Source organism: Oncorhynchus keta, chromosome 18, assembly GCF_023373465.1.
Source record: "Oncorhynchus keta strain PuntledgeMale-10-30-2019 chromosome 18, Oket_V2, whole genome shotgun sequence".
Taxonomy (NCBI): domain Eukaryota; kingdom Metazoa; phylum Chordata; class Actinopteri; order Salmoniformes; family Salmonidae; genus Oncorhynchus; species Oncorhynchus keta.
In genome coordinates this window covers 1,701,077-1,712,064 of record NC_068438.1, presented here as the reverse complement: position 1 = coordinate 1,712,064, position 10,988 = coordinate 1,701,077, and the positions used below count along the sequence as shown (strand labels likewise).

At 41.2% G+C, this 10,988-nt stretch overlaps 1 protein-coding gene across 7 annotated transcripts in view; it reads left to right on the top strand.

Moving 5' to 3' along the window:
• The first annotated feature begins 1,142 nt into the window (after positions 1-1,142).
• n4bp2l2 (NEDD4 binding protein 2-like 2) overlaps positions 1,143-10,988 on the top strand; it is a 28,286-nt gene continuing 18,440 nt past the window's right edge. For 5 of the 7 annotated variants that reach the window (XR_008067618.1, XR_008067620.1, XR_008067616.1 and 2 more), the window contains exons 1-5: positions 1,143-3,005; positions 3,430-4,486; positions 4,730-4,854; positions 5,189-5,277; positions 5,395-5,471. Coding sequence is in view for 2 of the 7 variants with exons in the window: in XM_052467090.1 (XP_052323050.1) it covers positions 3,465-4,486; positions 4,730-4,854; positions 5,189-5,277; positions 5,395-5,471; positions 8,298-8,466 (1,482 nt within the window). In the remaining 5 variants the exon portion in view is untranslated. Of the gene's footprint in view, positions 3,006-3,429; positions 4,487-4,729; positions 4,855-5,188; positions 5,278-5,394; positions 5,472-8,297; positions 10,480-10,988 lie in introns of those variants that run through there. The other 2 variants (XM_052467090.1, XM_035791434.2) reach the window with 2 other exon arrangements.

The following is a 10,988-nucleotide window of genomic DNA, read 5'->3' as shown; positions in this document are numbered from 1 at the left end:
CCAATAGTTCTTCCCAGCTGTATGTAATAACACTTAAGATTTTCTGGGCTAACAATGTAATAATAATAATAATACATTTAAAAAAAAATACTGCATAGTTTCCTAAGGACTCGAAGCAAGGCTCTGTCGGCGCCACAATTTCATGACTGCCACAGCCCTAGACATGACCCGGTTCAGTCTGTAAAGGGTTGTTCAGTTCTGAACTGGGTGGTTCTGTTCAGTTCTGAACTTTTCATTTACTGCCTGGTGATGTCAGCAGGCCGGCCAAAACTCCATTCTACCAAACCAGGCAAAAAATTTCAGGCGTTTTTTTTTCAAACCGTTAATCTAAAAAGGCATCACCATCATTTTCACAGTATTATTCCAACCCCGTAGCGTGGAAATATATGTAAAACACAGTAAATCACATTTTTGACTGCACTGAGCCTTTACGTAATTGTATTTTAAATACAGTTTTCTGTGTATTTGAGTATTTTCATTTTTTTAATAAAGTACATGCCAATACATTCCACAAGTTTTTTTTTCAAATACATTACAATATTCAACTACATGTATTTTCAAAGGAGCTTTGTCTAAATACTTACTTCGAAATGTATTAAGGTTATTTAAATAAATATGATTTGAACACAGGTCTGGGACAAATGCATAACCATATATAACCAACAACATATGGCATATCAAGAACAAGACAGGACAGATGCACACTTCAGGCATGAAGTCCAGCTATGTGGCAAGGCTGTCGATATGACTAACTCCGTTGACATGCTGTGCCTGAAGGTCACTCTCCAGTGGTGTATCTAGAGGATGGCCGGCTGGATTTTGTCAAGATTGCGCTTGTGCAGCAGTCTGGTCCAGCAGGGCTTGGAGGAGCTGGTCAAGCCTCTGGTGGCCCTTTGTAACCTAAAGCTCAGAGCCCAGCCCTCCCCCATCCGCTGTGCCATCTGTGGCCTGTACGCTGGATATCGGGCCTTGTTTTCCACCAACCCTAAGGAGCCACATCCACAGGAGGCTGCTGCTCAACTCAAGACCCTTGTCCAGGTAGCTAGAGATTGAGGACGTTTTGAAGGTTTCAAAATGTCACAATCAAACCTGGAGTGGGAAAGTGACAGAGAAGCTGTTATACAGGGAAATTGGCTACTCCTGTGAGGTCAAGATGTGTCTTCCTCACTGCCACTGAATTGAGGATACTGGTGTGTGTTTGAGTTTAATGTGTGTGTGGTTCAAGCAGGTCTAGGAACACTTCTATGCTGCAATAGTTTGTGTCGGGGGGCTAGGGTCAGACTGTTATATCTGGAGTATTTATCCTGTCTTATCTGGTGTCCTGTGTGAATTTTAGTATGCTCTCTAACATTCTCTCTCCCTCTCGGAAGACCTGAGCCGTAGGACCATGCCTCAGGACTACCTGGCCTGATGACTCCTTGCTGTCCCCTGTCCACCAGGTCGTGCTTCTGCTCCAGTTTCACCTGTTCTGCCTGCGGATATGGATCCCTGACCTGTTCACCGAACGTGCTACCTTGTCCCGGACCTGCTGTTTTCGACTCTCTCTCTCTCTACTGCACCTGCAGTAGAATGATCAGCTCTGATCGGCTTTAAAAAGCCAACTGACATTTACTCCTGAGGTGTTGACCTGTTGCACCCTCTACAACCACTGTGAATTTGGTTGTAGAGGGTGTAAAGTACATGCCAATACATGCCTGTTACAGGGGCTGACTAGGGCTCTTTCATACCGTCCCTAGGAGGGGATCTTCCTGTCTGGGTTGACGCCCCCCATTTGGGTTGTGCCGTGGCGGAGATCTTTGTGGGCTATACTCGGCCTTGTCTCAGGATGGTAAGTTGGTGGTTGAAGATATCCCTCTAATGGTGTGGGGGCTGTGCTTTGGCAAAGTGGGTGGGGTTATATCCTTCCTGTTTGGCCCTGTCCGGGGGTGTCATCGGATGGGGCCACAGTGTCTCCTGACCCCTCCTGTATGATCTCCAGTATTTATGCTGCAGTAGTTTATGTGTTGGGGGGCTAGGGTCAGTTTGTTATATCTGGAGTACTTCTCCTGTCCTATCCGGTGTCCTGTGAGAATTTAAGTATGCTCTCTCTAATTCTCTCTTTCTTTCTTTCTCTCTCTCAGAGGACCTGAGCCCTTGGACCATGCCTCAGGACTACCTGACATGATGACTCCTTGCTGTCCCCAGTCCACCTGGCCGTGCTGCTGCTCCAGTTTCAACTGTTCTGCCTGTGATTATTATTATTTGACCATGCTGGTCATTTATGAACATTTGAACATCTTGGCCATGTTCTGTTATCATCTCCATCCGGCACAGCCAGAAGAGGACTGGCCACCCCACATAGCCTGGTTCCTCTCTAGGTTTCTTCCTAGGTTTTGGCCTTTCTAGGGAGTTTTTCCTAGCCACCGTGCTTCTACACCTGCATTGCTTGCTGTTTGGGGTTTTAGGCTGGGTTTCTGTACAGCACTTTGAGATATCAGCTGATGTACGAAGGGCTATATAAATCAATTTGATTGGATTTTTATTTGACCCCGGCTGGTCACCTATGAACATTTGAAGATCTTGGCCATGTACTGTTATAATCTCCACCCAGCATAGGCAGAAGAGGAGCCCAACAAAATGCATCGGACAGAAAAGGGGTTGTCTTGGCCAACTCCTGAACATTTTTAGTGAGGCTGCTTCAGAAGAGATAACTGTATAATATAAATCCAAAAATACCAACATTTTTTATGACCACATGTCTCTCACATCTGCATGTTCACAATAAATGTTCTAATTTATTATTCAATATGAATATTTAGTGTAATTTATAAGCAGAATTTTTACTGGTGTGGTCAAACACTTTCACCGTAACAGCAGGTGGCAGTGTCGCTGCGAAACTGCCTCCAGTGTTTCACACAGATAGAAGAAGTCGGACTTCCTGTTAACTTCCGTAAACAAAATGCTAGTTAGCTAATTCAAAATTATGAACACGATAACATGTAATGCTTCAAATTGATCACTTTATGGTAAGTAGCTAATTAACTCGCAAAATACCCATAGGCAACAGCCAGAGTTGTATCAGTTACCAAAATCTTGCCAAGCAATAACTTTGCAAGGCTTGTTTTGACATTGGCTAACTTGCTAATGTTTGTAAATGTTGTACGTTAGCTACACTCCGTTGTATACTCTTAGTTTTATCTAGATTGTATAATTTGAATTGCTTTACAATAAAAAAAATACGTTTGCTAATGTTGGCTGGCTAGCTATCTATTTAGCGTTGTTTTGTTTAGTTAACTTAGCTTTCTTTAAAAAAACAAAAAACCTTTTGCCACTGATTCAGCTTCACTACCAAGCTAATTTGCTAGCTAAGTATTGCTAATCAAACCCATGAACTATGATGTGCAGTAGAGGGATTTTTGATTTGTCATTGAGGTCTTGTTACCTTCATAGCATGTTGATTCAAAGGATTTCCCCCCACCATCTCGATGTCTCATGAAAATGCCAACTCGTTAACGTCTCACACTGGAAGAAATGGAGAACTGCTGAAGTGTTCAAAAGCGGAGACAAATGGAGCATCTGCAACAGACAGAGTGCTGCCAGTGAGAATTAATGGAGGTCCTGGCGTAAGAGCCCGAGAGCCAGTTATAAAAAAGCTGGGTACCAGCAGCACTGCCTTCATTGGACCTGCATGCTGTCCTCCTAAGGCAGTCCAGAGAGCTCCCAAACCCCCAAAAGTAAGGAAACTTTCCAAACCTAACATTGAAGAGACACTGAGTGAGTTCTACAAAGAGCTTGAGGAGATTGATCCAAAAGACAGCGTTGACAGTAGCACGGCCAAAAATGAAGGCTCAGTTGAATTACTCACGGCTCATAACCCACACCCTGCAAGAGAAGTGTCAAACGCAAGCCATGGCCATAAGCAACCTAATCATGTGCCTTGCCCACACTGGTATGACAACGAGCCATACCAGCCCAGGAGACCGATACCTAAGGGGCCCAGCTATGGTCCCTACTCAGATCATAATCACTGGCAACCTCCCCCACCTTTCCACAGTCAGCCATACTACAGGTTCCACAGACCTCCCCACCGCTTCCTGCCACCACCTCCAATCCCCTGCCTCCCGCCACTACCTCCTACAGACCACCGGTATCACCCCCAACGAGAGGGTTCCCAGCAGGTCCCACCTTTTCACAGGTTCCCTGTCCCTGATGGATACAGGAACTCTCCAGACTTGGATGGCCATGCCTTTCCCCCACAGCACTCTAACAACCGAGACAGAGGGGGCTACGGTTGGAGAGATGACACGTATGATCAGCAGGGTAATGACCAGCCTTATAACCAGCAAGGTTCTTCTGAATGGCAGCAGAGGTTTGACAGAGCACCTGAGCCACCTCTACCAGAGGATCAGCACCAACCACCAGAAGATAAAACATATGACTATGATCCTTCTCTGGTTCTCATTCTGATGAGGGGAGCCCCGGGATCTGGAAAATCAACACTGGCCAGGTATGTTTTTATCAGGGAAACATTGTTGGGTAACTAACAAACTATAATAGGTTTAGAACAAGTATATAGACATTTTATGAATCAGTAATAAAACAGTTGTAAATGTGTATTTTTCAAGCATCAAGATTACAATCGCACAATTTCAACCAATAAGTCATACGTTAACTGTTTACTCATGTTTGAATGAATTTACCTCTATTTTAAAAGCATTTGTTTTGAGCCATTGCATGTGTGTTTCTCCAGGGAACTGCTGTCAACAGGCTCCAGTGGGCAGGTTCTGAGTACAGATGACTACTTCTCCCAGGAAGAAGGCTACCTCTACGATCCCAGTCTGCTGGGGGCCGCACACCACTGGAACCAGAACCGAGGTTGGCTCTATAGCAGTGTCTTTAAAAATGCGCTTGATTTTCTTTTCATAAAGTAGTAATAAATGAGGTCCATCGTTGCTATTGTTTTGAAATATATTTTTAAGGTATATTCTAATTTTATTGAACACATAGAGAATGACAGTGGGAAAGAGATTTGTCTAACGGCAGTAGCTCTGAATCAAACCTATGCCGATACAGCCAGGCTACCATCATTGCTATTAATATTATATATTGTTTTATTGGATATGTTTAATTTATTATCTTGTTTGTTTTGTAAACATGTAAAAAAAGGAGTGTATAAATGATTTTGCCTCAATGCTTTGTATTCTTTCAGCCCAAGAAGCCATGTGTAAATGCTGTTCTCCCATCATTATTGATAACACAAATATGCAAGCTTGGGAAATGAAGCCATATGTTAAACTGGTATGTTTATCCTGTTGTATTGTCTTTTTTGCAGACAGTATTTTTCAGTTATCAAAAATCTACCCATTTGATGTACATTTGAATGAATATGATGAATACTTATTTCTCATCATGCAGGCCTTGGAGAGAGGATACAGTGTCAACTTTCATGAGCCTCACACCAGCTGGAAATTTGATCCCGTCGAGTTAGAGAAGTAAGTCTGTCCATGATTGTCTGCAGTAAAAGATACTATCGTCATGTAAGATGCTATGTATTTAGAGAATATACATTATTCAAATTATATACGGTACATCGTAGGGCGTTCACTCGCTGCTCTAGAATGCAGGGGAAAACAGGTCAATTCAAGAGGGTGCTACGAACTTCATGTCAAAACATAGTTTTCTTTTTAATTTAATTTTACCTTTATTTAACCAGGCAAGTCAGTTAAGAACATATTCTTATTTTCAATGACGGCCTGGGAACAGTGGTTTAACTGCCTGTTCAGGGGCAGAACGACAGATTTGTACCTTGTCAGCTCGGGGGTTTGAACTCGCAACCTTCCAGTTACTAGTCCAACGCTCTACTAGGCTACGCTGCCTCATGTCATCATAAATCAAATACAATGATTAGATTGTTCTCTACAGTATTAGAATCTTACTATGCTTGTACTAACAGTGTTGATGAAATAAGAACATTAGTTTGTTGTGACCGTTTATAGTTTAGACTGTGCTGCTCTTAGTTGTATCTCTTCCATTTTCGGCATTTGGAGGTGTTTCCACGCATTGAACCAATCCAAATCAACTTTGTCAGTTTCATCTCCAGATCATTGGCTTTAACCACGATCAATCTATGTTGAGAGGGGCTGTTATGGCGATTTAAACGGCCACACCAACAGAAATCCACTTTTTCGAGGTGAAAGATGATGGCCAGAGTTTACCCATGCTGTACAACGATTTATGTCAAAGGGTCATTTTTGTCAAAGTATGATATATTTGGCCTTAACGTGGGAAATCTGAAGTGAGACATTTGTGGTAATCCGTGTCAATGCCGTGTCTTCCTTGAAAATTATAGGTGGGTCTAATACTGATTGGTTAAAAGCGCATTTCAGCTGGTGTCTATTCCACAAATTACAACAGGCTAAATCTATGACGTTAAAAATGCCTAATTTACTCTGTTCCATCTGACTGCGCAATCCACTGTCTCATCAGCCCAGCCAGGCAAGTTATAAACTTGATCTCTACTATAAAAAGCATCTTGACATTATCTCACATTTTTTAAGACTAACATTTAGTTTTCAACAGAGGACATTTGTATCAACCTTTGTCTGTCTCTCTGACATTTGCATCATTGTTTCAATATTCATATTCGATCTCCAGCTGTCCCATAGTAATGAACGTGCAGGAGTCCGGACGAGATATGCAGGCAGCGTTTCTCAGCAAGTTGAAATCATGAATCAGCTGGCTTCATTTTTATGGATATATACAAAGAAATGTCCATTGAAAAAAGGTTCAACAAAAAGAAGTGCAGCTAGTTTGCAGTCTTTGCAGCTTCAGTTTGAAGTTATTGTGTTAACCGTGTTGTTGGCTAGCTCCTTTAAACAACAGTGTTCTGACGAGAGAGCAACAACAACAAAAAATCACTAGAAAAACAGCTTAAACAAACACAAATGCAGCTACTGTTATTCTGGCTGCATTGTTTGACGTGACTAAGTTAGCAGTAGTTGGCTAACTAGCAAGCAAAGGATAAGAACGTTGCCAGCCAGTATGGCAATGGAACATTTAGAACAAACGACTGGGTCGCGTCCGTAGATGCAGAACCAAAAGACTGAACGCCTGAGTCGTGTCTCTCGCAACCCGAACCAATAGAACGAACGACCAGCCGGCTTGGATAGCAACCCTATATTTGTATCGGGGCTATATCTTGTGGAAGGATTAAATAGTATGAATAAATGCATCAAAGTGTTTTTAAAGAAAATATGTCAATCATTATTTGAATATGTTGGTAACCCATTGTATAAAAGTCATAATGCACTTGAAGCCAGTGTTTGGAGGATATATCGGCACGGTTTGCCAATATATCCTCCAAGCACCTGTGCCAAAATATCCTCCAAACGGTTTCTCGGGCATTATCACTTAAATGATACGGCACCCACAGAAGAAAAACAAGTCCCTTATCTATGTTGTGCTGTTACATTTGTATTAGTGTTTCGAATACGATGCCCAGGATGTTACATGTCATTTGCGGTGTGCATCATGGGCAAAGTCGTAGATTCCTATCATTTCGCTTCCCATCCCCCAATTTATGATTATGTATTGTCATGAATAGACATTACAATTACATAATAGACTGCATCATTCTTCGGACGTGGAACGTTAACGAACATTTCCGCTCTAGGACTAGATAAATCGAAATAGGAGCGATAACTTCCTCTGGAGGGGTCCATTAAAGGGAAAGACTCAGAAATACACCATGACAACTGGAACAGATCACTTTCGAGGAGGGTAGATGTTGAAATTTAGTCTGTTAGCTTTGTAAATGAATATACTGTGTGTATAGAAACCGTGCATTCAAAAGTATTTAGACTCATTGAATTTATCAAAATTGTTAGGTTACAGCTTTATTCTAAAATGGATGAAATAAAATGCCCTCATCAATCTACACACAGTACCCCGTAATAACAATTTGAAAACAGGTTTTTTGAAATGTATTACTATTTAATCCACTTTAGTATAAGGTTGTTGGATTCTGGGTTAAACTTGGAACATTGCTATCCTAGAGCGTTGATACATCAGAGGTAAGACTGGTATCTGAGGGGTGATAGAGACTTGTTTTTACATAGAGACTGGTTTTTACATTTTACATGATAGAGACTGGTTTTTACAAACCTTGAATGAGACTCGTTTTATAGGTTAACACCCTATAATTGAATGCCTGTTTTTTATATGTTTTGCATGAAGACATACTTTATAGCTTATTTATAAAACAAATCGTATGTAGAGCAGAAGAAACCTCCCAATACACCCGTCCTTCCCCCCTCCAGGAGAAACAAGCACAGTGTGTCAAGGGAGAAGATTGGGCAGATGCTGGAGCGGTTTGAGCTGCCCATTTCCTTGGACATTGTGATGAACTCCCAGGAGCCCATTAGACCCACAAGACATCCCTCACAGCAGCAGAGACACAGCAGGGCCAACCACTCAGACTTCCACTAGTCTCGATGTCCTGGTGTATTCATTAGTGTACACCATAGCAAAATGTTCTTCACTTTCGCAAAACGCTATGCGAAGGAAAACAAAAGCAAGTCTTTCTTATTGCAAGTTTAAGTAGTCCCTCCCCATTTCTGCTTCCCCCCCCTAGTAAATACAACCCTGATGACTATCAACCAACCACAGTCAATGATCAGAGACAGAGCTGTATTACAAATTTCTTTTTTAAAATGATACTACCAGCATTTTACAGGATTGTTACTGTATTTGATTTATACTGGCAGAATTTAAACCTATTTTTGTGAAAATAACATTTTCAGTGGCACTGAAGTAACTTTTTTTCCTATGTATTTCAACTGTATAAATTACAGGGTTTTTATTTATTTTTACTATTTTCTCCATTGTAGAATAGTAGTGACATCAAAACTATGAAATAACACATGGAATCATGTAGTAACCAAAAGAGGGTTAAACATCAAAATATATTTTATATTTCTTCAAAGTAGCCATTCTTTGCCTTGGTGGCAGCTTTGCACACTCTTGGCATTCTCTCAACCAGCTTCACCTGGAATGCTTTTCCAACAGTCTTGAAGGAGTTTCCACATATGCTGAGCACTTGTTGGCTGCTTTTCCTTCACTCTGAGGTCCAACTCATCCCAAACCATCTCAATTGGGTTGATGTCAGTGTGATTGTGGAGGCCAGGTCATCTGATGCAGCACTCTCCTTCTTGGTCAAATAGCCCGTACACAGCCTGGAGGTTTGTTGGATCATTGTCCTGTTGAAAAACATATGATGGTCCCACGAAGCGCAAACCAGATGAGACGGCGTATCGTAGCAGAATGCTGTGGAAGCCATGCTGGTTAAGTGTGCCTTGAATTCTACATAAATCACAGACAGTGTCACCAGAAAAGCACCATCACACCACCTCCTCCGTACTTCACGGTGGGAACCACACATGCAGAGATCATCCGTTCACCTACTCAGCGTTTCACAAAGACACGGCGGTTGGAACCAAAAATCTAAAATTTGGACTCAAGGACAGATTTCCACTGGTTTAATGCCCATTGCTCATATTTCTTGGCTCAAGCAATTCTCTTTTTCTTATTGGTGTCCTTTAGTAGTGGTTTCTTTGCAGCAATTTGACCATGAAGGCTTGATTCACACAATCTCCTCAGAACAGTTGATGTTGAGATGTGTTTGTTACTTGAACTCTGAGAAGCATTTATTTGGGCTGCAATTTCTGAGCCTGGTAACTCTAATGAACTTCTCCTCTGCAGTAACTCTGGGTCTTGCTTTCTTGTGTCGGTCCTCATGAGAGCCAGCTTCATCATGGCGCTTGATTGTTTTTGCGACTGCACTTGAAGAAACTTTCAAAGTTCTTGAAATGTTCTGTATTGACTGACCTTCATGTCTTAAATGAATGATGGACTGTCGTTTCTCTATGCTTATATGAGCTGTTCTTGCCAATATATGGACTTGGTCTTTTACCAGATAGCCCTATCTTCTGTATACCACCTATACCTTGTCACAACATAAGTGATTGGCTCAAACGCATTAAGAAGGAAAGAAATTCCACAAGTTAATGTTTAACAAGGCACACCTGTTAATTGAAATGCATTCCAGGTGACTACCTCATGAAGCTGGTCACCTTGGCAAAGGGTGGCTTCTCAAATATAAAATATATTTTGATTAACACTTTTTTGGTTACTACATGATCACATATGTGTCATTTCATAGTTTTGTCTTCACTATTATTCTACAATGTAGAAAATAGTAAAAAACAAAAACCCTTGAATGAGTAGGTGTCCAAACGTTTGACTGGTAGGGTATACATTTCTTAATTCCATTATTTTACTTTTAGATATGTGTGAATTTTTAGATACTACTGCACTGTTGGAGCTAGGAACACAAGCATTTCGCTACACCTGCAATAACATCTGCTAAATATGTGTATGAGACCAATAGTTTGATTAGATATTTTACTTGTACATTTTTGTTATTAAAAATTGGTAAATGGATGTTGTGTTCTTCAAGTCTATCCTGCATGTTGTGTGTGTGTGTGTGGGGGGAGGGGGGGTCTTACCCTTTTCATATGTAATATTAAGTTGAAGTCAGAAGTTTACAAACACCTAAGCCAACTACGTTTAAACTCAGTTTTTCACAATTCCTGACATTTAATCCCAGTAAAAATTCCCTGTTTTAGGTCAGTTCGAATCACCACTTTATTTTAAGAATGTGAAATGTCAGAATAATAGTAGAGTGATTTATTTCAGCTTTTATTTCTTTCATCACATTCCCAGTGGGTCAGAAGTTTACATATACTCAATTAGTATTTGGTAAAATTACCTTTAAATTGTTTAACTTGGTTCAAACATTTTGGGTAGCCTTCCACAAGCTTCCCACAATAAGTTGGGTGAATTTTGGCACATTTCTCCTGACAGAGCTGGTGTAGCTGAGTCAGGTTTGTAGGCCTCTTTGCTCGCACACGCTTTTTCAGTTCTACCCACACATTTTCCATAGGATTGAG